General features: G+C 44.4%; 1 protein-coding gene across 1 annotated transcript in view; it reads right to left on the reverse strand.

The window, feature by feature from the left end:
* Window positions 1-26,312, reverse strand: part of HTR4 (5-hydroxytryptamine receptor 4) — a 55,217-nt gene that overhangs the window by 14,058 nt on the left and 14,847 nt on the right. The window contains exons 3-4 of the mRNA XM_065690767.1: window positions 8,713-8,838; window positions 7,562-7,762 (exon numbers count right to left, since the gene is read on the reverse strand). Coding sequence (XP_065546839.1) covers window positions 7,562-7,762; window positions 8,713-8,838 — 327 coding nt within the window. The remainder of the gene's footprint in view (window positions 1-7,561; window positions 7,763-8,712; window positions 8,839-26,312) is intronic.

A 26,312-nucleotide genomic window follows, 5' to 3' on the forward strand; every position in this document is an offset into this window, starting at 1 on the left:
CAGATGTCTTTCCAGCTGAAAAGGGCACAGGGGATTTGTGGCCTGCTACAAAACCACGGCTGGAATTCATGTCATGTAATCGGATTGCCAACTGTCTAATCATTACTTACCGATAGCCTAACCTGTAACTTAGTAAGTCTCCCCACTAATAACCTCTCCTTGGCCCTGGCCGGTTGTTTTGCAGAACACTTCTGGGCACAGCTCCTTTCTCCCCATCCTTGAGAAAGACATCATGCTTCTGACCTTCAGCCCCACCGTGGTCCAGGCATCCTTTGGCAAGCCAGTCTACCACCTGTGCCTTGGCTGCATCGTTTCTAAGGCCGTGCAGAAGAGGTGAGCAGAGAGAGTGATGTGATGCAGTACTGGGAGCAGGAGGCAGCAGAGTCAGCCACAACCTAAACCTCGTTAGTCCTGCTACCACTCAAAGCCTGGCACTCCTCCTGCACCCCCTGCACGTGCTATCACACACACTGTGCTTCCTCCCACCCTGCACAGGGAGAGGGCTTCTTTTCCACACAGACTGTCACTGCAGAGCACCAGGGTTTGTGAGTCTCTAAAACATCATCTCTCTCAAGGGATTGTGCTAATTTGATGTCTGAACAGTGCATTAATGTTAATTAATGTTTGTAAATGGTGCAACAAGCATCTGTCACTCTGGTGCTCCAACACTCTTTGGATACATCTGCTTTGCTTTAGCCTCTATTTAGCAGTGATTATGTGGTATGTTTGAATTCCAGTAAGATCAGCATTGCATATACAAACACAGAGTTTGGTCTGTTTTGTTATGTGTTACATAGCAAATCTGCAAATGTTTCAAACATGCCAGGCAAACAATGTACGTAGTGCTGAGCGGAGATGGAGACTTCAGAGGCTGGGACACCAATAGAGCTGAAGGAAGCAGAGAGAGGGTGCAAGATGCTTTGGCTGCATGAAGAGCAGAGCTGCCAGATGTTCATCTAACCCCAAGATACACGACATTTACAACCCGTGTCTCTGTTTTGCTTTGGATTGGGTTTTTTTTGTTTGGGTTTTGTTTTTCCCCAAGACTAAGAGAAGTGATTGCATTGCAAAGTGCACTGCAAATGCTGGAGAAGAAAATTGCCTTTCCTGACAGGTTAACTATATTTGGAGACTATCACAGCTTATTGGTCTGTTTATATGTAGTGCAATTATTTTTATTGCATAGGTGCAAAGAATGGATATGTATACAGAAAACGTGCAATAAATAAGTCAAGGTTAACTCTTTCATATATATTATAATACCAAAGAGATGATGAAAAAGCACAACCCACTGACAGCAGCTCAGTGAGCCCTGAGAGATCTCTGACACCTTGGAAAAACACTTCTTCAGATGAGATTGAGAGTGTCTCTTGGTCCCTGAAGTACTTTGTTTTTCAAACAATACTCTGAAGTTTTTAAGAGAATGACTTTCCAACCTGAGTCCTGAGCGTAGATTAACCACTAAGTTTTCCATAAGAAAACCCCAACACAGTCGTATGCCCTAAAATCAAACAGAAAGCAGAAAATACATGAATCACAGAAAAACACCAGCTAGAAGAAGCATACACCCATAGAGTAGGAATGAGCACAAGTGCATCAAAGGGAGCGTGACCAGCAGGTCGAAGGAGGTGATCCTGCCCCTCTACTCTGCTCTTGTGAGACCTCACCTGGGAAATTGTGTGCAGTTCTGGTGTCCTCAACATAAAAAGGACATGGAACTGCTGGAACAAGTCCCGAGGAGGGCCACGAGGATGATCAGGGGACTGGAGCACCTCCCGTATGAAGACAGACTGAGGAAGTTGGGGCTGTTCAGCCTGGAGAAGAGAAGGCTGCGTGGAGACCTCATAGCAGCCTTCCAGTGTCTGAAGGGGGCCTATAGGGATGCTGGGGAGGGACTCTTTGTCAGGGACTGTTGTGACAGGACAAGGGGTAATGGGTTAAAACTTAAACAGGGGAAGTTTAGATTGGATATAAGGAGGAAATTCTTTCCTGTTAGGGTGGCGAGACACTGGAATCGGTTGCCCAGGGAGGTTGTGAGTGCTCCATCCCTGGCAGTGTTCAAGGCCAGATTGGACAGAGCCTTGGGTGGCATGGTTTAGTGTGAGGTGTCCCTGCCCACGGCAGGGGGGTTAGAACTAGATGATCTTGAGGTCCTTTCCAACCCTAATTATTCTATGATTCTATAAAGCACTGTAAAGGAAGCAGTGTTGTCAGTGCTGCTCCAACCTAGCTGCCAGGACCAGTGATGCTGTGGAGATAGAAAATACACCAAGGATGGGCTGAGTCATCCTTTCTCACACAGAAACCCAGGCATTCATCTACCTGCTCTGATCTTCTTAAGGCCATCCACCACTACGTCCTCATCTGTTCTGCCCTCTGAACACTGTTTGAGAGTTAGTTCTCACTGTGGGAAAAAACAACCCTAAACCAACCAAAAATTGTCACAGAAATTCAAGTTTCTGCCAGCAACCTTTAAAGCCTAGACAAGAGGGAAAAAGAAAGACACATTGCTCTTACTCATACCAGAGTGATTGTTTGGAGCTGACCTGAAAGTTCCTTGGATATGACTGCAGAATACCACAAAAATTAAACTGTCTGACACCTTTCCAAATCTCAGCTGTGTCTGCACAGGACAAGTGAGGGAGATGATTTGAAAGCCTGTTGCCCAAGTCCCAAGAGGAGAATTTGATGCAGCAGCTGGAAATTAGGAGACTTTGCTAGCCTGTGACGTCCTAATAGTGAACAGCACCTGTTGGGTACGTTGCTCATATGAGTTAGAGGATGGTTACTCTGCCAAGTCATTAATCACTATTAGACTGTGCTGTCAGGTACCCACATTTTAACTGATATGCACCAGGAACAGCACAACTTTGAGTTGTTTGCAAAAGGAAAAGTATTTTTAAAATTGGCAAAGTGCTCAAGAAATAGTGGGATTTAGAAAACTTTTGTACTTGTATCTATTCAAATGTGGCTGAAGCGTGGACATTTGCACTTTTCATCTCTAGCACGGACATGAAGTGAGGCTGAAATTCATTCCTTGCCCTTCTCAGGATGATTGCAGACCAAAACACACCTGGAAGCGATGCTCCCAGGACAGCCACAGGAAGAGGAAGGAAGGAGGAAGAAAATCAGGAGGAAGAAATAGGCAGAATTAAAAAGTGGAGTTTAGCCTTCTTTTGGTATGGAAAATGGATCTATTATTCTGTATCCACCACTCCATCCAAGCTGTGCTGAAAGTCGTCGTTGTCCTGCTTGCTGAGGAGGTTAGGAACTGCAGCCAAATCCATGGCAGCAAAAGTGAATTAATCTCTGAAAAGGACACAGGAGTGAAGTGGGACTGTCACTGGCTACAGGTGACCTGCAGCATGACACAGCACAAGTGTAATATTCCCCTCAACGCGGCAAGGAATGAACCATGGCACATCCTCAGGGATGTGCTAAGGGCCAAAATCAAAGTATCTACATTCTCCCTGATTTTTTTACCCAAATGCCTCCTCTGAAAGACAGAGGAAAAGACCACATGTTTCATTTCAATTGGAAAATGGTTTATTAAACAGGCCCGGTAGGTTAAAAAATTAATGTCATTGGTCTTTGTGAATGTTTAGACCTGACAGTGTTGCTAGCTAAAGGGCACTGGGTTTTGGATCTGCAGACATTAAGGACTGCTGCTTGCATGGTGGAAAACAATTGCTTTTATACAACCTGTTTTCTGATTTACCTCCCCAGGCTGACAGACCATGCTGGTGAGCAAGCACTGCAGAAATGTAAAATAACATATACAGTGATAATTCAGGAAGAAAGTCTTTTGAATAGACTGTTTGGGACTTGAAAGAGCTGAGGAATTAGCATAGAAATTCCTGGTCGAGTTAGTACTCTTTGTGCCCAAGGATGATGTCCAGGTGGACGTTAAACTTCAGGAGGACACAAGTAGGCCATGGCTAAGTTGTATGTTGAAAATCATGTTAATTAGTCAATCAGTAAGAGGAAGAAATACAGGTTTAAGAGAGGAAGATGACTAGGGAATGACTCACCTTCATAACAGTTTCATTCACAGCAGTTCGGGAGAGCCAGGCCAGTGCTACAGGAGGCACTTTGGTCTGCCTCGAGCGTCGTGGTGAGTAGTCTGAACTTGACATTGGGTTCTGGGAGAACCCGGCAGCCTTAGCACGCAGTCAGATTTATACTGAAGTGTCTGATCAAATAGAAAGTGATGAAAGCCATGTAGCTGACTTGAGATTCTTCCCTCTACCTGAGACAGAGAGATCTTGGGCTTTCTCTCTCAGCTGACACTCACTGTCAGCAAACACAGACACAATTGTGCCTTCTTGTACTGGGAGAAGAAATACACCTTTTGAAATATCTAAGATGAGAACCTGGCTTTTTCAAATCAGTGGCAAAGATGAACTTCTACAGTAAGACCGGATGGCTGGAAGAGGTATACATGCCCTGCAGAGATTAGAAGATAGAGAAAGCTTTCTATGGCAAATTCAAGTGCTTTAGAGAGAAGCAGTCTGTCTCAGGGATGTTGCTGTTACTGCTCTGCTAATGGTATTGTGTGGTGGTCATTACTCTGACAAGCACTCAATAAAGCCATTTTAAGAAGAGAAACAAGAAAAACAATGTACCAGAGAATTACCTAAAATTTAGATCAGCTCAGCAGCTAGTCTGCAGATGTGTCATTCTTCAGCATGAAAGCAGCAAGCAACAGATAAAGGCTGTGATAATTACCCATGTCTGCATCCAGCCATCGGCTTGGAGAACCTTTTCTCTCTCTCTGCCCGACAGCAAAGAACAGCTCATGTATGGTAAACACGTGTGAAAGACAAAGAGCATTTGTGTGTCCTGAAGTAATTCCCTGACATCTGGCGCTTTCAGGTTTGTCAGCTGTCATAGAGATTGCAGCAGTGCTTCTGTATCCCAGGCAGCTCTGCTCCCTCACCCCTCGATGTGCAGAGGCTTTCAGCACACCCAGCACTCATTAATGAGTTCATCCTCAGCTTCTTTTCAAGCATTTTGACTGCTGCTTAGTCTACCATAGCCAATACTGAGGGCATGGCAAATATTGGGGGATTTCTCTCTGTCAGTGCATTTATAAGGATGAATCTACAGGCATTTTCTTAAAGTTGTTTGCTTTTCTTTTTTGCTGTGACACTTCAGATGATCTCCAGCTCTTGGGACCTTCAAATTCAGAGCCCTAAACACTGTATTTCCCCTATCAGTTTGGCACCAGAATTGGTGAGTCTATGGTTTGGGTTTCTTTTTAGCCAGTATGTCCATTTTTCATTCTATTTTAAAGAATCATTTTATTCCTGAAGAAATAGGAAGAATGCTTATAGGAAATAAGGAAGCAACAGGTTCAAATGCACACTTGGTAAACAGAAATCCTTAAAAGCAAGATAATTTTATCACAGAAGGACGAGCACCTAAATGGAATGATACTGATATGGGACTCATTCAAGTGCAGTGCCCACCACCCTCAGATGCCAGTGCAGGAGGGTCTGCACCTTCCCAAAACCTCCTCAGAAGACATGCAGAACAAGCTTAGAGGTTTAGTTTCCCCCAAAGCACAGTTACAGCTCCTGCTTTCTTTCAAGACAGCCATTCCCTTCTTCCATGTAGTATTCTACTCATTAAAGTATTGTCCTGGGATGGGAGAATGGTGTGGGGGTCTCCAGACTCATCTCCCTGTTTCCCTCTGTCCAAAAGAAGGGGAATCCTCTATGTGTTGCTGCGGGCAGTGATGCTCGCCCATTGCTATGGCGCTCTGCATCTGGCAGAGAGAATTCAGAACTCCCTGGGCAGAGAATAAAAGAGCATAGAAGGAAGAGTAGAGCTATAATCCTCTCCAAGCCACACATTTCAACAGCTCTAGAACCAAGACTGTCTCCAACTCCTTCGCCACACCCAGACAAGGCTGTCCCAGAAACACGGGGACTGATGGGGCAGGCAGCAATAGAAAGAGCCCATGGCATGACAGGGCTCTGCAAGAGGGTAGCACAGGCAGGAGGAAGGGGGGAGTTTTCCTTCTGTGCACCCCACATGGGAGGTTTCTCATCCCTGTGGTTGTCAGAGATCAGGAGGTGAAGGAGAGGGGTAAAACAACATTTTTCCTTCACATCCCCTTCTCTACACAGCCCCCTGTTTAATTAAGAGCCAGGAGAATCAAATTCCAACATTTCATGTAACAAGGCCACATACAGAGCGCAGTGCCTAACATCTGCTTTACTGGTAATTGGCTCAAAGTGGGAATGTTTTTAAGATAATGAGCCTCCTCTATCTGCATTCCAGCCATCTAAACTTCCAGATTAGGAAACACACTGTAGCTTTTGCACATCAGCTTCTCTCTGGATACAACGCTGCCTGTGCTGGTGCCCCTCTGTCCTACAACAAAGGCATGCTGCCCATCAGTAGAGTAGTTAATCAAGTACCTTTTGAAGTCTGGCTGTGTACAGACTCTTTGGATGAAAGGTGTTATTTAAATATTAGCTGTCATGACGACGAGAATGATTATGGTTATTTTGGCCATATTAGTAATAATAAGTAATAGCATTTTTAAAGGTATTGAAATCTCTGCACACAGCTCAAATGAAAGCTCTAAATATTGTTTATTAGAATAGCCAGTCAAAATGTTTTATTCTAAGTATTCGTCTTGTGAAAACTCTTGCTATTCTATATGGGAAGTTCTGCCATTTACCCTGAAAAGCTGCAAATAACAGTAAACCAGAACTGTTTGCCATAAATTGTTAAAGACCAGCTTCATCTTACTTTTGTAATAAAAGTTCTAAAGAAAAGGAAGTTTTCCATATTTTCCACAGAGCCCATACACATTTGTCACCAGCTTTACTATCCTTGGTAGCCTTTACTAATAGAAATGTGCAAACGGATGCCTTAGAAAAATAGCTCATAAAATTTAGGGGGGGTGCTTGTGCTCTTTTTGCTCTTTCTCCATATAATCTAGTAATATATGTCTCAATGTCGTTTAGGAATACTGGTTTTCATCTGCCTGTATGGCTGCTAGCAGCAGGAAGAGCAGTTCTGATGGCATTTGGAAGAGATGTCAAATATTCTTTTGACAAGACAGAGAAAGACAGATAATTTAATGGTTTTGTGCCTGGGAAGATGGGGTTCAGCACAACACCATGCACCAGCTAAGCCCTGCCCACAGCCCCTGGCAGTAAGCAGCACCTGATGTTGTAATGGAGGGCAATTTCCCTGCTAAAACAGCATCTTGTGCACAACACTGGACTTGCCCTTGGATCCATCTTTAAGGTGTCTTTTCTTTAAATCAGAATGTGCCATATCGGGTCATTAATGCAAACAGAGCTGTGCTGCAAAGCAGCTGAGAACCTGGCTTCCTCTATTGATATAAATCTCATTCTTTTCAAGTTTTTCTATACTCATGACAATTCAGAGACCTCCTGCCAAAACCAGCTACTGAGAGAGATTTATTGCTCTACAGTTCCCAGCAGATTCGTATTTCCCTTTGGCCACTGCTGACGAGCAACAACACTGAAAAAGCTTAAAGCAACTGTAATTATTCTTTATGCTCTACTGTTCATACCTGTCCAGTGAAATACAGCAGAGGTGCAGGATTGATGCTGTGGTGAGCAGGACATCGAGAGATGTCCGGACCAGGCAGAACATCTCCCCATAGATCCAGTTGTCCTGAACCAACTCAATGGCTCCAAATGGCATCACCAGCACTGACACCAGCAGGTCCGCAAAGGCAAGGGAAACAATGAAATAATTGGTCTTGATTTTCCTGCAAGACAGATCACAAAATTAGGGTGTAGAATAGTTCCAGTGCAGCATCCTTTACATGTGGACAGAGATTTGTCTGGGTCTAATTCACTTAATCACACTAAATGGTTCTTTCTAATGTATTCCTCATTTTAATGGTCACTGCTGGATGTTCCTGGGTTTTATAGCTTAATATCCACCATGCTCCCTGCATAAACACATCTTTCTGCTCACACAGAAGAGGCAAATAGATGCTCACAGGCCTCTGCATATGGCTCAGCCTCACAGCTTGCATTGGAGAGTTTGGGGTGGAGAAGGGGAACTTTAGTTCAACTTGTAAATTGAGAAAATCCTTCCAGAAAGCACTGAGAAGAATCTAGACTGAAGCTGTAATTTTAACTTGAAGAGTACTTTTAAAATCATAACAATAAAATAGAATTAAATCCATTAAAAAACCCACGCAGAATATGAATAGAGGCTGTTGAATATCTCACTCTGCTCCTGAGGTTGGTCTGACAACTCCCAGGGTAGCAGCAAAGCATCGAGACAGGAGTTGTGCCTGTGAAAACACTCCCCCCACCACCAAAATCACTGGCAGCATTTTGCCAAGCTGCAGCAGTGCAGCACCATGTCCACAGGGCCGTGGACTGCATGGCTTTCTGATGGCCTTATTAGGAAGCCTGAGATGGAAGAGGGGTAGAGGACAAGATGTTTCTCCAAGGAATTAGCTCTGTTTTTCACTGCTCTATATGGTTTCTTTACATTGAGAGTGCTAAAAATGAAGAGTATGGATACTAAAATGATCCCACCACCCCAGCGTAACTCTGAATGGAGAGGCACTGAGGCAGTGTGGGTCTGACATTGCAGTTGTGCAATATATGGACAAAGACACCCCTTGTCAATACAGTTTATGCCCTCAGCTGTGGACATGGGCCCTGTTAGATGGGCATTTCCCCTGGCTGGGGGGCTCACCTGAGCTGCCTGTCCCGGCACACGGCCACCATCACCAGCAGGTTCCCCAGGATGGCCATCAGTATAACGGCAGAGATGAAGGTGAGCAGCACGATCTTCTCCGCTACGCCAAAGCCCTCACTCGAACTGGGGAGCACACAGAAACAGAAGAGAAAAGAAGCTGCAGTGGCACTGGGAGAGGGTTGCCCGGGCAGTGCTAAGGTGCTTGGGCACTTCTTGTTGTGAGTGTGAGAGCAGCATCCCCACACAGAAAAGCAGCCTTCCCACCAGGACCACCAATAAAGAGATTTTGTGTTTGTGGGGAAGGCTGCAAGAATTGTGTTCATCGGCAGAAAGGCTCCAGGCAGAGGACACCTGCAGCCACCCAGCTCTCTCAGTGATGGGTACCCCAGTGTGTGCAGTGAAGGAGCCCATTTCTGAGGGCTGGAGTGAACTGTGCCTGATTTCTGGAAGTCCCTTCCAATTCAGAGCCTTGGGATGAAAACATTTTCCTTCTCTTTTCACCTCAATAAATAAAGTTATTTTCTCTGCAGAAGTGTTTTGGGTTTCTTTCATTTTTCCATTCTTCTCAAGGTTTTCCTCAAGATGAGCATTTTACACCTTGAATTTTGAAATCTATGTAATCTTTCCCTTGTTCTCTCTTCCTTTCACTCTGCAACACAGAACAAAAGGCAGTCTGGCTTTTTTTTTTTTTCTTTTTCGTTTTTCTTTTTCCACAATTAGGGAAAAGAAAATAAAGTTTTAAAAGGAACCTGACATCCCTCTACCCTGACGCCCATAATTTCTTTCATTTCTTGATGAGAAAGAAAAGAACAAGGAAGGATAACACAAGAACACAATGTTGGACATATTTTAAATTTGCATTTCTACAAATATCTTGTCAAATGTCTAAGAAAAGTTGGGTTTTTTGAAGCCTGCAAAGCAGGGAGGTAACGCACAGCACACACCAAATAGCATTCAGTTCCTCATAAAATAGGTTTTACAACAACATTCTGAGCCACTTTTCTTTTAAAACTATTTCCAAATATGAATCCAGAACAAAATGCATCCTAAACCTTTGCCATCTTGTGTAATTTTCCCCATGACTTTACACTGGTGAGAACGGGTGTTTGTCCGTACACTGGCATTAAGAGCAGCATTTGACACTAATTCAGCAGGGAAATTTCTTCACAGTATGCAGAGCTGGCATTCAGCACCCAGGATTAATGTGAGATTGTGCAGGTAACTGAAAGATTGAACTGTTATTCTGATTGACTTTGACTTCCTCCAGGGTCATTTCTTATTTACTAACCACAGCCCAGACTTTTACACTTTATCTCTCTGAATTGTCCTGATTTTGGCAAAGCTGAAAAAGATTAGAGACTGCTGAAGACCTGCCTCTGCTACCTGTTAATAAGCTTCTAGGAACTGACCTCACCCTGAGTCTGTGCTGTAGAACATCCACTTAACCACAGTCTCAATTTTTTGCCCTAAAAGCAATGCCACTTTTTTTGCCCACTGCCTATTGCACCAGTGGGTCAGATCGCAGCCTGCTGAGGCTGAGCTCTTCATGCTGAGTATGAACAATACCTTAGGAATTTCTTGATTTTCAATGTTTCAGAAGGAAATACATCACTGGGAGACAGATGAGGCTGTTCATGAGCAAATAAAGAACAGGAAAAGAGATGCCCTGGCCTCACACTAATTTCATAGAAAACCACAGCACTAGGCAGACACATGCAGGCTCAAAACCAAGTGCAATTATATGGCTACTAGGAAAGAGGTTCAAGGTAACTGCATATACTAGCTTCATAAAGGTACGTCCATACGCCAAGTGCTTTCCCACCTTTTCCCACCCACAAATAGCTTTTAATTCCAATAATCTTCTGTGTGAAAACTAAAAGATTAATAAATGTCACATACAGTAGACGCAACTCTACAAGGTTTTAAGGCAAAATGTCCCTTAGTGCTGCCAGGCATGTGGCCTTCTGAAAGTGGGCTACAGAGGTACAGAGAAGGGGGAATGGGTAGCTAAGGGTGAAGGGTATCAGGTAAGGAGGTGGGGTTTGTCCTGTATCGGAATGAACGTTCTCAACCCAGAGGTAAAGGCGTGACTGCTTCTTTTGCCTGCCGGTTATCAGTGCAAATGTCAGTAAATAGTCCTGCGTAAGGTAGGAAGGTCTCTGGGGTTATGCTGAAGCAGTCAGACATAGCCACGGGTTTTCATCCAGCACTTGTTTTTGTGCAAGTCAGTTAGAGATGCTAAGATAGGAGAAAGGCAAAGTCAAGATATGTTTTTATTTAGGATCTGAAAGTTTGCACTTAATTAGGAAAAGGTGTCTATTGAACTTGGCACAGCTTCAGTGAGGGCAATTAACGCTCCAAGAAGCTGGCAGCTCCAGGCAAATACTTCAGAGTATGCAGAAATGTTGACAAGGCTCTGCCTGAACTGAATGTGTCTTTCCCAGTTTCTACTGGAGAGCGCTGCTTCCCGATACCTTGGCTCATTAGTTCTTGGACAACTCTTTCAACAAGTAGATTTTGTGCCTGTAGTTCTTGCAATTACACTGCAACTGTTGCCTGCAATTTGCCTACACTGGCCCAAGTCACACTTACTCCCATCTGACAGAATAAAATTCCTATTGATCAAAAGGAACTGCATAATCCATCATTCTGACAGTGGCCAGTGGGAAACGAAATGCCTACACACATATAGGAGTACCTCCCTTGCATGCTCTCTCATGCCACAGAGGTCTGCACCACAGCGGGCTTGTGTTGAACAACTTATGGAGGATTGTTTTGCCTTCCTCTCTTTGGTCTGTCTTTTGAACTCTCAGTACATGGTGAACACTCTCTCTGGGCAGCTTTCCTTCTTGGTCTCATACTAACATGATAAATGCAAAATCAAGAAAATAGCACCAGTTTCTGTGTTTCTTAATCACCAGCGAGCACCCCAAATTCCACACAGAGATTCTTTCCTCAAAATTAAAAGTAACTGGCATCTAATTCCTTATTCTAACATTGAAATTCGAAGCCATCCTAAAGAACTGACCACACGGCTGCTCCTAGAATAGGTGCCCCTTCTTCCCCTGCTAGAATTCATTCTCCCTCTCTCCCAACCATCCCCACATACAGCTGATCTGCAAGACCTTATTTTCCTCAGAAGCAAATCCTGCACTGGAGACTGTGGGAGGCAGGAAGGTGGGAGCTGCTGACACCTGAACCCGCACTGCAGACAAGTCCTTCGGAAAAGGATGAGCAGCCAGGAGTGGGTCCTTCTCTATGGGCACCATGCACAACAGATGCAAAGGGTGAATCTCCTCTGCTAGAGATGCACACATGGCTCTGGGCCCACTGCTTGCCTGACTCCTGCTGGTCACTGCTGCACAGCTGGGGAAGGTCAGACACCTGCCAAGCATCAGTATTTTAAGCACAACCCAGTGCCGGAGCCTTCATTAATAACGTTCAGTAGCAGAAGACACCATGAAAATTAAAGTGAAATGGAAAAGAACTTCAAAGGCAGGTCTCAGCCACAGGCCTTATAGCTGTGCACCAGGTGGGATGAAAAACCTCAGGAACAATAAGGATGCTGGGATCAAAGGCACCTTGACTACCAAGCTGTAATTGTACCTGTCTAAATAAGCCTTCACAATAGGCTAACATTGCTTTGTGGCGGCATCTGTGAAACTGAATGTCAAACCACACTGAACAGTGCCGTACAAAAGATGTTCCTTGTCCTGGGTGAGCACAGGCACACACACATGCTGGCACAGTGGTAAAGAGGATGATGATGGCTTAGTTTATACACAGCCAGGCTCAGTTAGATTTATAGTTTGTCTTATCTAGCTTTGCCCATTCTTCTGCTGTCCCTAAACAATTCTCATCACTGCTTTATTTGAGCACCTTGCAGCTGCACTCTGCAGTGTGTACAGAGGGGTTGCGACACCTCCTTCATCCCCAAACCTTGCCAGGGTGGTAAGCTGTGGATGGGGCTTCTCACTCAACCATGCAGTGCCTTGGGAGGGCATTGGCATGGAGCCACATGTCACCAGATGTTGCCCTGCTCAAAGACTGAGGGGTGCTTCAGCTTCAGCCAGTGTACACAGGCACCCCTGCCCTGAAAGCACACGCATCCTGTTCTGCATCATTTGACTTGGCTGGCCACAGCCAGGGCTCTGAACAGAGGCCAGCAGGTCAGGAACACACACACTGGCACACTTGTCGATAAAGCATTTGCTGTGATTATAGTTTCAGAAGTGTTTGGGAGATTTCTCCAAAGAGTATTTCTCTCATGCCATGTTGCATTGCTCCCCTGGGGAACAATAAAGAGGCATATGCATCACTGGGGGTGCAGGAAGGATGTTCATCTGGGCTATGTTTCTATACATCTGCCTTTTAAATAATCTATCACGAAGTAGGAATATTTGTTAATTATTCAGTCTCAGTAATTTAAAGCTGTTAATAATGAAAGAAGTGGATATTGCTGTAAATTAAAATCAATGGTTTGCATAACATCTTTTATCAAATCTGAGCACTCTGGCTTCCAAGCATGCTTCCCTGTTTAATAAAGCAGAGATTGATGGGTTTGCTATTATGAGGAAATGAGATTTAGACAAAATGATTGTTGGTTAGTAGGAATATAGAAATCACTTAAGGAAAAAGGTGAAATACCGATGTGGAATGAATGCTTAAAACCCATACATGGATGTATTTAAAAGGCTCTTCTGTATAGTCATTAAAGTGAGTAAAAAAAGTGTCATTATTTTTTCAAGCTCAGTTTCTACTTTCCTGTAAACACCGCAACTTTTCTAAACGACCTCAAGTGCTTCTGCATATTTTATGCAGCAATTAAACCACACACATCAGTCACATTGATAAGACCACGTACATTGCTCCTCTGGTTTTGTTACACATCACACCCTGACCTCCCTGCACTGCCACAGGAAAAAACCTCTCTAATAAACAGCTCAGTGCACCTTGGGTAATGCAGACACTCCTGCAGGAGTGCAAGATGGAAAAGAGAGTGAGGGTTGAGCAAATAAGACTTGGCTTTTGGGGGCAGAGAAGCACAGCTGATACAAAGAAGGCTGGATGGCCCATTTCCAAACTGGAGAGGAATAGCTCTGCCTGCAGAGGTAACCTGGAGGAGCATCTCCTCGAGGTACCCAGGGACCATAGTGAGCACTTCATAACAAGGGATGTTTGTAATCATCACTGAAGGAGATTAAAAGCATGGAGCAGTGGGAGCATGTGAAAGAGCTTTCCTGATTTAACAGTGGCCTCAGTATATGGGGAATACATGGAAGAATTGGTCCGCTTTGTTTTCGACTAAGCCATGGCTTTTCCCTCTGTAACTCCAGCTGACATCTGTAAATCCATCTGACATCATGTGGCCTTCAACCACAAATAAGCTGCCATTTCCCTCTCCTCTTTTCTACTCCCCTGATTATTCCTAGGCATAAAACCAGAGGCTGTGTTAAACACTTCAAAATCAGGATACGTTATTTTATGAGTAAACCTAATAATGCATGTCTCAGTATAGAAACATGACAATAGGGAAGATACTATTTGATCTATGACTTTCCAACTGTTATCATATTCTTTTGTACTGCCACCTAAAAATATTAATCATAAGTCAGCATTAACCCAGAAGCATGTAATTTCTTTTCGTGACTTCAAATGCTACATTGCCTGTGCCGCTTCACTTCAGACTGTGCAGATGGCAGGACAACTTCTAACAGATTCAAATCAATTATGTACTTCACTTCTGTTTTAGAAACAGATTGAAATTAATTTAAGTATTGACAAGCCAGAAATAAACAGCATTCCACATATCAAAATAACTCAGTCATATGGTTAGCTTGAGTGCTTTCTTTTTCAACCAAATAAATTGCGGCGGTGGGGTGGGTGGGAAGGGATGAGGTTTTCTCCTTTTATACTGGTTTGAAACAAAACTATTGATAACATCACTGATCCCGCACCTCCGCTCCTACATATCTCCTGGAGGCTGAATGCTACAATGCTTGGAGAATTGTTTTAGGCAGGTGATAATACTGATTAAAATCAATTGTCAAGATGAAGCAAAAAAGACAGGCTATTTAAATGTTGTAAAAATTGCTGTGTGGGGGCTGTGCAGTCAATCAGTACGTGCCAGGAGCATTCTCCCGTTCAGGAGTGGGTGCACACTGGAGCCTTGGGACCCTGGGAGACATCGGGGCATGAGCTATGGTTCCAGCCCTGCATTCTCCCTGGGCTGTGAGACTGCCCAGATTCAGGCTGACAGGCAAGGCATAAGGGGCTCTGAGAGCCAAACCCAGTAAAAAAAAGCCAGCTTTCTGCCTGTCCATACCATATCTTTAGCTTACATCAGCAGAAGTTCTTGCCTTTTCCAGATGGAAACTGGATGTGGGACTGAATGATCCTGAACAATGAGATGCTTTTCATAATCTTCATACAGGTGAAGGTCTGAGACTGAGAGAGACAGACAGCAGTTTGCATAGTTACATGGGTAATGTGTGACAGAGGTAGGAGACAAACCCAGACCTAGCGAGTCTCCAAGGCGCTGCCTGAGCCTCAGGACCTCTGCCCTTGCAGGGAGGTTAGGTGGGAGTCCAGCAGCCCCGTCTGTCTCTACTTTCCATACAACAAAGGATGAAACCTGGCTCTGCTCTTCCCCAGATCAAGTGTTACATAACTTACACCCACATATGAACGGATATTGCTGCGAGGCTGATGCGTTTAAGTACAATCCTTGAAAACCATTAGACTGACACCTAAGATATAAGATAAAATTAACTTATGAAACTAGCATTAGATTCAGATGACAGTATTTACATGGAGGAAGGGCAGCTGCTGCAATCACTTTGTTTGGGATCCACTAACAGCTACTGCAGGAGAGCTCTTGTGCAAAGCCCTGTGCAATGACAAATCACAATCTACCCAGAGTTGCAGGACCTTGGCACTATGTTTTGTTCCTTTAATATACTTTCAAGTCTTCACATTTTACTCCCAACACACTCCTCACTTCCTGAATATTCCCCTTTCATGTTCACACAAACATAACAATACTTTTCAGATATGCAGTCTACTTATTTTAATGATCTCAACATTAGGAAAAGTCAAATCTCTGGTTTAGGCATAGGAAGGAATTTAGGCACACTACAAAGCGCAGCAGAGATTTTGTAACAATCATTTTTCCTTTGGAAATGCTGAATAAAACCAAAGATCAAAGATGCCTTTAATCAGAAATGCCTTGATCAGTTCCCAATTAGAATTGCTCCTCAGAATTAAGCCCACTGCATCTTCCAAACTACAGGTCAGTTCAATGAAGAACAGAAGATGATGAAAGAAGCACAAAAATAAACCTGACTTTTGGTATATATTCCATATTAATAGTGTGATTATCCTCTATTTTCCAGGTAAGTGGCTCTTGTCTATCTCATGACATACAGAAATCTTAAACAGAGCAGGCTGTATGTTCAAATGACAAACACAGCATAGCTATATACACAGGGGATCTGATTTAATGAAGCATTTTAGTTCCCAGCAGCATTCCCATTAATTGTCATTCATTTCACTTCCATATGCTATAAATGTTGAAAACAGAATCTAGTATGCACTTTCAAACAGGAATTTTTGGAATTCAGTTATTGTACAACAGAACTTTACAGAGACATGAACAATGTCACCATTACACATACATGTACTACTATCTCAAGCTCTACCTCAGTAGTTTAGAAACAGAGAGTAGTGATGCAGACCTGTGACATGACCTCTTCTGTGATAGGCATAAGCTGGAAAAATCATGCTAAACATACTCTGAATGCCCAGATTTCTCACAGAAACCTGTGTGATGCCTCCTGCAATAACTATGTGCAAAACTGAGCTGATCAAGCAGAGCCCACTTCTCTTTAAGGGTGAGCTGCTGCTCCTGGGCTAAAAGCATTTGTTTCCCTGTCTTATAGGTTTTCCCATCAAGATAACACAAAAGTAAGCCCTGCCCTATGCCCACACATTTGTTTCCCTAAAGATAACTCTATGAAAACACCCCAGTAGAAGGTCTTAGTCTTTACGGGTATTCTTTTACTGAGTTCTCATTTTAAAACCAGGGAAAACCTTTGTTCCCATCTTTTCCAAAAGCCTGGAAGTTGCAAGTTTTTCAAATCAAGAAGCATGAAGGCTTTGCTCTGCTTTTGCAAGGAGTATTTACAGCCAGGGAAATATTGTTAAATGAGAGGCATTTAGTCAAAACTGGTGAAGAGTCCTGGCATCAGGCTGTATATTAAAATATCCAGGCTGTGTACTTTTCCCACTGCTTGGGACAATAAAAGACAAATACAGCTATTGGCTGTCTAACTTCTAATATTTCCTGGATAGTTTCCCAGTTTCAAGGACCTAGAGGAATGAAAGAGTTTCTTGTTGTTACCCCTGCTAATGGAAGACTTGGCACAGACAAGATCATACATTGATTTCTGGAACACATTTTATTTGAGACACCCCACAGACACCCTGTGCGGCTCTGAGCCACATGAAACCAGTTCCCAGCTCATTCATTACCAGATGATGGCAGGAGGCACTTTCACTTCTTTTTTGAAGACTGTTGGTGGAGTTCATCTGTTCGGCTCCCAAAGTGTGTGCCCCTTGGAGTGGTTGACAGAGAGATTGCCTTGTGTCCCCAGGGAAAGGTGTGCTTCCTTAGTCTGTTCTCCAGTGCCCTGATTACTGAACTGCCCAACCAGTTCCCTGTACCCTGACACAAAACACATTGGTCAAGCTTGACAGAAGTCACCTTTGAGAGATCATGCTTTTCCAACTCTGCTACCTCAATTTGAGCTTTACCATAAAGATGAGAGTTTGGCAAAGCTGGTTCCAGAGGTGTCAGCCAGAAACCTTTCACTTGTTCACCAGCTCATTTTGTATGAGCTTCACTGTTTTATTTGGGCTCCAGACCACTGTTTTATTTGGGCTCCTTTATAAGCAAGGACATGGAAAGTCCTTGATTCAAGAACAGAGCACTCAGATTTCTTGTTTTATTTAAACCTCCTTCTATATCCCCAGCTAAGTGCATGTTCCGAATACTCTCCACAAAAGCCTCATCACATTTCTCACTTCAAATAAACAAGTGAAGATGTCAACCTGGGCAAGCAGCAGGATACAGGAAAATCAAGCAGTTGAAACTGCTTTGTAGATAGTGAATGCAAGCATTCCACTCGGATGCAACCCAGATCCCACCCAGAAGTCCTTACATTTCTCTGAAGTCAGCCTAAGAAGCTCCGGAAGTGTTTGTTCAGTTGTGATTTCCTTTGGCTAATGAGTGCAAGAGCTTCCAGGAGGAATGTCTCACCATGCTCACCTGCAGCAGCCCTTGACAAAGATTCCTAGGGAAGCTGTTACAGAAGAGAACAATGTGAAGAGAAAAGACTTTCTTCCCCACAAAGGAGTGAAATGACCTCGAGGTTTCCTGGTGGCATCAGGTACAGACTTTGCACTCACAGATTGATTTGACCCACAATTGGGAGTGAGCTGTTACCTCTACCAACTACCATAGTGCAGACTGATTTTAAGTCTTTTTCAGTTCGATAACTGACCACTTGCAGATAGGTTACACTCTGATATGCTGGGTACCACAGGTCTATAAGCTTCCCTGCCACTGATTGAGGAAACTGGTCCAAGAACTTTGAAGGGAGAAGAAGAATAATTCAACGGGAAAACAGGGCACATCCTACTGGAAATAAAACCTATTGCCCTATACTTGGAAACAAGCAAAGGCCTGAAATTTGATAAAATAGAGCAGAATTATAGGATCAGTTTAAGGGTTTAAAAGCTTAAGAAGGACGAAAGGCTGGGCACGTCAGCTGTGTCATGTGGCCCTATTAGTAAAGTTTTGAGACAAGTGAAGAAGAAAAAGGTAAGCTGCCTGCATCCAGCATCTTACATACACCTATAAAATGACACCGCAAACTCAATGCTTTTTTCAAGTGTCAGAGAAGGGACCAACCAAGCATAGAGACACAAGGCTCAAAAAGAGCAAACAGACTGCAACAGCCATTTGCTTTTGTGTGTAATTTGTTCCACTTCAGAGCAGGGAAACTAGCTCCTAACCTGGGGTCAGCAGGTTCCCGGCAGTGCTGAGCAGCCAGGCTGCTCAAGCAGGGAAGTGTGTTCCCATTGGGCTTAAATTCTCTGCTTAGGGGTCTGCAAGGTTGTTGGAAATACAGTAGATCTGCCAGTCACAAAGCACTGAAAACTTTAATTAGTGACATTTCTGGAAAGCTGCTGCAGTGCATTTTAACTGAGGATGAGCACAGAAAGTTACTTTGGTTTGCAGTTCATTTTCTGCTCAAACTTCAACAGGTATTTCAGGTGAGGGACACTGTTAGCTGAATCAGTTTACAGCTTTGACCTCCAGTGAAATCTGTATTACAGTGCGCGCCTAAGACTAACTCTAAATAGATCCTCACATTGCTGCAAGGATACGGCATCCACAAGGGCTTAGAGCATGGCTTACAGGAGAACACATAAGCAATACAAAGACACTAGGTGACTGCACTGGACTAGTCCCAGATCTGCTGGGCTCAGGAAAGCATAGTAAACAGTAGCTGAATTGCAAGAAATAAAACCTCCATGTTTCACTGTAGCTGCCAGCTCAGCCTGAAAATCACATCCCCATTATGGCCCATAAAAATGGAAATTGCAAATAATGACAGTAATGGGACCAAATCTATTTCAGCTGCTTGGGAATGGAAGAAAAAAAAAAATGTATTCTTCTGCTGTAGCATGGCCCAAAATCCACAAAAGCAGTTTAATTCCAAAAGAAGAAAGGCAGTCTATTAATCTTCCAGGGATGTCTACCAGCAACGAGGAGGTTTACCTTGCTGCACAAGCCTCAAAGAAGCTTCTCTGGCAGCCCATGCCTCCTTTCTCCAGAGTAACTCAAAATCTGTCTGGACTCCTGTGACACCCTCTACTTGTGGTTTAAATAAAATGCCCTCCAAATACCCAGGCCACTAACTGGGTGTGCTCAGGAACATGTCACAGCTCTTGGGCAGCTTCCTCACCACTCAGTTCTCAGTCCCAAGAACTTCTTGACTAAATTGACATAAATGAATCAGGTCCTTCCTGCTTATCTTCTTTTGTCAGGTGTATTTATTCTTCTCTTACACTTCCTGTTAAGTAGACAACAACCTGTTAGAATCATAGAATCATAGAATAGTTAGGGTTGGAAAGGACCTTAAGATCATCCAGTTCCAACCTCCCTGCCATGGGCAGGGACACCTCACACTAAACCATCCCACCCAAGGCTCTGTCCAACCTGGCCTTGAACACTGCCAGGGATGGAGCATTCACAACTTCCCTGGGCAACCCATTCCAGTGCCTCACCACCCTGACAGTAAAGAACTTCTTCCTTATATCCAATCTAAACTTCCCCTGTTTAAATTTGAACCCATTACCCCTTGTCCTATCACTACAGTCCCTGACGAAGAGTCCCTCTCCAGCATCCTTGTAGGCCACCTTCAGACACTGGAAGGCTGCTCTGAGGTCTCCATGCAGCCTTCCTTCTCCAGGCTGAACAGCCCCAACTTTCTCAGCCTGTCTTCTTATCTGCTCCCAGATAAATCCTCAGAGGCCTCAGGAAGCTCATGAGATGTCGTGGTTTAAGCCCAGCTAGTAACTGAGAACCACACAGCAGCTCGCTCACTCCCCACCCCCAATGTTTCTTTTTTCCACCACTCCTGGCGGGATGGGGAGGAGAACTGAAAGAATGTAATTCCCACGGATTGAGATAAGAACAGCCCAGTAACTAAGGTATAACACAAACCACTGCTGCTACCACCAATGATAATAATGATAAGGGAAATAACAAGGGAAGAGAATACAACTGCTAACCACCCGCCGACCGATACCCAGCTCCACCCAAGCAGTGATCTAGCCCTTCCGGGTATCTGCCCCCAGTTTATATACTGGGCATGACGTGCTGTTTTATGGAATACCCCTTTGGTTAGTTTGGGTCAGGTGTCCTGTCTCTACTTCCTTCCAGCTTCCCCTCCTCCCTGGCAGAGCATGAGACTCAAAGTCCTTGGTCAGAGAAACATTACTGAGCAACAACTAAAAACATTGGTGTTATCAGCGCTGTTCCCAGGCTGAGAGTCAAAACCACAGCACTGCACCAGCTACTAAGGAGAAAAATGGCTGCTAGTGCTGAACCCAGGATGAAAGAGCAAGCCCTGGTTAAGTCTCCAGACTAGTCTACTGACGTGAGCAATGAGCTGGCACATCACCACAGGCCTATGATCTCACTGTGGGAAGAAGGCTTTGAAAACAAACAAACTATATTTTCAGGTCCTGGCCTTTAAGACAAAGTTGAACAGAACTGAGATGCCAATAGATAGAACTCTGGAGATATGGAGATGGAAAATAATAATCTGAGCTCTAGGAGCCAACTGGGAGCTTGGGTGATTTTCCAGATTAGGCTAAGAACAGGGGACCAACTGAAATAATGTGTTTACACATATCTGACATCTGGAACCAACTTCTTTTAAAAGACATGTTCTTGTTCAGCACTGTATCCAGCGGAGTCTGCTCTTACCTCTATCTGGTACCCTGCTGGAACAGCCACCCAATATCCCCATAGGGAGGGCGCTTGGGCTGTGAAAGTCACTTAGCAAACAAACAAGCAGATACTGAGTGCATTAAAACTTTAGGGTCATTGACAAAGCAAGGAAAATCTGCCTGCTGTTAGGTGGCAATACTCTGTGCCTACACACAGAGCCACAGTTAGAGATGAACTGTAAGTACCCAACCTAAGGCAGTTGACAAGACAGGTATGACCCCAAAACAGCCATGAATTTTCCTCTGCTCTCATGTAGGCACAAGCTTATGTGCTGCAGGAAGGGAAAGGCCCTGCTCAATTCGCTTGCCTTCACTCTGACCCATCAACAGACGGATAGCTTGCCCACCCCTCCTTAGAAGCAAAAAGGGCCCTTTTCTTTCTCCTTCACTCCTCACTGAGCTTATAGCAATACCAATGTGCAACAGAAAGGTCAGCTGTTGGGCCATTTATCACAGGTATACCAGCAGAGAGCCAGAAACCCAGCATCTGTCTCCAGTAGCCCTCTCCAGTGTTGATATTCTGTTTCAAATGCCTTTTTTTCTGCAAGGAGATATACATATATATACACATATATATGTAAGTTTCCAAATTTACTGTTCCTCAGATGTGAGAAATAGAAGGGCATCTGTCAAGCGTGAGATTAAATTCTCCCTGTAGTCCACGCACCATATCCTGGGAAGGACTTGAACTGGATAAGGTCATACTGAGCTTGGAACATTTCAGAGTAGAAACTTCATCAGCCACAAAAAGTCACCTGCAACAGGCAGACCATTCACCTCTCCACCTCCTATGCAGGTGCTTAAAGGTAGCTTGGCCTCTAGCCTGGGTTGTATGGAGGGACACAAGCACAAGGACTGAAACTGCCTCTTTGCAATGTAATCCCAGCAGTTCACAGCGCTAATGGCACCTTGTCTCCCCATGGGATGAGGAGGAACCGATTGCTTTGCTACATTTTTCAGCATGCCTTGAGTTGGGGTTTTTCTTTTTGACCCTTTCTTTAATGACCTGCCCTACAATGGATTCACCCCAAACACCCAAAGACTCCCTGAAAGCTTCATCCTCACAGGGTTCCTGGCCATCAGATGGCAAAGCTTGTGTTCAGACAACAGATCCTTTTCCTTAGTGTTCTATCTTTGGGAGGCAGACACAGGACACAGGATGGCAAGTCCTTGGTTGACAGATGGGGCAATGGGGCAAGTAAGTTCAGCCAGTGACTGAGGTTCAGACCTCTGACTGTTGCCAGACCAAGGAGTCACATCGCTGATGATTCATTGCCACGGTACAGTAAGGCCAAAATAAATAGTGGAAAGACTGAACTAAGAAAAGGAGCACATTTCTTATCTGTGTCATAGATGCACTCTGCTCCAGGGTAATAGTCTATCAACAGCCATTTACACTACCTGATAGCAGGTCCTAGAAACACACCAAGTAAACGGTACAAAATGATTTGCAGCAACACCTCTCATATCTGAGATAGTAGAAATGCTCTTTCCCAAACAGTGAATGGCCCATTCTGCAGCTGCACACACTATCACAGCAGGATCTGCAGTAGGTAACAGCTCAGCGGAACTCCCAGCATTGCAGCCCTATACCCAAGACAGCATTCCCAGAAGAGGTGTCTACCCAGGACCTCGAGACTGTCTTTCTGCATTTCTCCCAAAGCAACTCGGGGAATTTCAACTCAATGAGAGGAGAGCAAAAGCCATTAGATTTCCAGCCATTAGATTAGATTGGCTGTAGCCAATACTGTTTTGTTCTGAGACACATCATCACCTCTGTTCTATGAGGAAACATGGCTCTGTCAATATGGTGCCCTATTAACCTTTACACAGCTAACCGTGTCCCATGTCTCTCACATAGCCCCAGTTCTACAACACTCCTCTCTTAAGAGACACCCTAACACCCCCTCCCAGCTTCCTTACTCACCACATCTGAGCACGGCTGGCTCAAGAAATCCCAAACATGGAGATACATTGAATTTTGCCAGCCTAACATTGAGGGTCAGCCCTGAAAAGTCAAGGAGTGTGTCATGGAAAGCCTCTAGTGCTGCAGGGCCCAGCACTACCCTTCCATGCAGCTCTTGTGGGGAAAAGCTAGCAACAAGGTACAGCCCATTTTCTTGCTCTGGGCAATCTGCTGTGCATTTTTGCCAAGCCCTAGAGCTAGCTCTTGCCCCAGGATACCCTAAGGCTTTGGGACTGTTGTAACAACCTCCCACAGCCTCTTTCAGATCTCCACTAGCTGCCACTCTGTGCAGAGACACTGAAGCTAAAGAAAGGATGTGCCGAAATACACCAAAAAGTTATTTTTTTACGGCCTAACTCTTTGACAAGGGCATTTTCATCTATGCAGACTCCTCAGGGCACACTAATAAAAGCAGAGTGAAACATTGCAGGCTGCATGACAGCCTTACCTCCCTGGGGAGGCTCAGCACACAGAGGCAAAAGGTGGAGTTGCCCCTCTGCACCCTCTAACTTATTTCAGAGAGTATATATGCCCCACTTGCTCCACAGCTGCCATAAAGCAGCACACTATTAACTTGCAGAAGCTGGTGCCAGGCTTAAAAATTCCATTAATTAAGTGTTGGCGGAGGTGTTTGGAAAGATGTTCTGATAAATATAGTGCTATAAAGAGTTTCCCTAGAAACTGACAAAAAAGTTGAGCAATATGAGAAGCACCCAGGCTGGTAACAGCTACTCCTCCCGCTGAGTGGTGCCTGGGCTGTAGAGAGCATTCAGCACAGAGAACTTCTTTTGCAGGGCATTTTGGCTGCTGAGGATTTTTGGTTGGTAGCACAGAAATACAAAACTGAGCCCTTACACCATGCCTTGTTTCCCTGCGCCCTCCCGCTTCACCCCTCTTCTTGCACCCGTTGTCAGAATATGGGAAACACTCTGCAAAGTCTATGGCTACAGATTCAGAAATGCCCCATGCTTGAGTGCTCTCAGCTCGGGGACTATTCCCTACTTGCCCCTGCAGCACTTGTAGAGGCTAAACCTGCAGTATCTGAAGGGGGCCTACAAGGATGCTGGGGAGGGACTCTTCATTAGGGACTGTAGTGACAGGACAAGGGATAACGGGTTAAAACTTAAACAAGGGAAGTTTAGATTGGATATAAGGAGGAAGTTCTTTATTGTGAGGGTGGTGAGGCACTGGAATGGGTTGCCCAAGGAAGCTGTGAATGCTCCATCCCTGGTGTTGTTCAAGGCCAGGTTGGACAGAGCCTTGGGTGGCATGGCTTAGTGTGAGGTGTCCCTGCCTATGGCAGGGGGGTTGGAACTGGATGTCTTTAAGGTCCTTTCCAACCCAAACTATTCTATGATTCTAAACAAACCCAGCAACCAGCCACCTTTCAAATTACTGCTTATAAAATGGGTCATTTTGCTCAACAGCACAGCTTATACATGGCCATATCTACAGCTGATATAAATCAACACTGTTAAGTTTTGCCTCATAAGGGATCTGTAGGGTTTTACTTCACTCTTTTCTGGCACTGTGTGTTCTGCCTGCCATTACCCTCTGAAGCAGATGCACTCATCCACATCAGCTCAGCAAGCGGAACAGGACATCATACCACTTGTATACCTAGGGATGAAAACACAGAGCCCTCATCTGCGTACTCCTCTGATCACTGCACCATTCCTGCCTGGGGGATGCACGCAGGGGAGACAGCACTCTGTAGAAATCTTCTTAATCAGTGTCTCTGTCTCCACAGAAATACATGAGCAAATACCTTTCTGGATGGATGCTGCAGGTATTACAGGACTAGAGCTGATCTTCCCTTAGAAAGGGGACTAGGAAAAGAAGAGCATTGTAGGCTGATTTTGGCCTGTTAAATGACATTTTAGCCTGGTATTTCTCACCTAAACAGAAATGTGATCAAAGAAGTTGAGATAATGATTTAATGACGCAAAGTGTAGAAGCTGGACAGGTTTTGTAAAGAGCTTCTGTATACATGAGAATAAAGCTCAGTTCTCACCCCCCTCAGTCCTCATTGCTGGCTGCCAATGTCTTAAGGAAGTGGGGAGCAGCGCACACTCCAACTCCTCTCCTAGGACGTCCCTTAGCTTCTTCTGGGATTTCAGGGATACAGATCTTTTACTCCCTCTCTCTCCCATTGCTGCCTATTGCTCCTGTTTTCCCCAGGTTCTTGGGGAGAAGATACCCAAGACCTCTGCCTCTTTCTGCAGCCAGCCATCCTGCCAGTGTACCAGCTTTAGGTAACATCTTAGAGTCAGCCATCAACAGCACCACTTCCTGATGTCCATGGAGAAAGGAGCCTCTTGGGCCAACAGGCAGGGCTCTGGATTTGGGACTCACTCAAACATGCAACTCGATTCAAGAGGGCATATAATTGAGAAGGTCTGTTGTCAGAAATAATGTTTACTGTGCCTCTGTATGAGGACTTTGGGAGCAGCAGATAGGTTAAATAATTGAATATTTTTGCTTCCAAACAAACACAACTAATTCAACTGATCTGATTCCTTGTTCCTTGCTCCTCCACCTTGCTTCTCATTTCTCAAAGTCAAGACAAGATTAATGAACCCCATGCAGTACTGCTGGAGGGCTCTGTGTTTTCCAGAGTAGTTCAAGGCACAAAAACACCTTCAGCAACAAACTGAGAAAACTAAAGCTGATAAAGCCAAGTTTGGAAGCAATTAACATCAATCTAAAATTCTGCTGTTCTGGGGGCTCAGCTTAAAAATAAAAAGCAATTACTGTTGGGACAAATTCAAATAATACATTGTTTCTCCACAGTTGATTTAGCAAAGGGAGTCTGCCTTCACCAACAGCTACAATAAAAAGCCTTATACAAAAGCTATTTACTTGCACTGAACCTTCTCATGATTTTTTTCGAAAGCTTAGTTCTCAAGAGCATAACAGCCTCTCCCCAGCACCTGAGGAAGCAGCAAGCCTTCATACAGTGTGAATTACACAGAACAGCTCTGCCCACACTCAGAAGTGCCCATTCAAATAAGAGAGGTTTCTCCTTGTTGCCCAAGAGCCTGAG

Source organism: Lathamus discolor, chromosome 10 (genome assembly GCF_037157495.1).
Source record: "Lathamus discolor isolate bLatDis1 chromosome 10, bLatDis1.hap1, whole genome shotgun sequence".
Classification (NCBI taxonomy): Eukaryota; Metazoa; Chordata; class Aves; order Psittaciformes; family Psittacidae; genus Lathamus; species Lathamus discolor.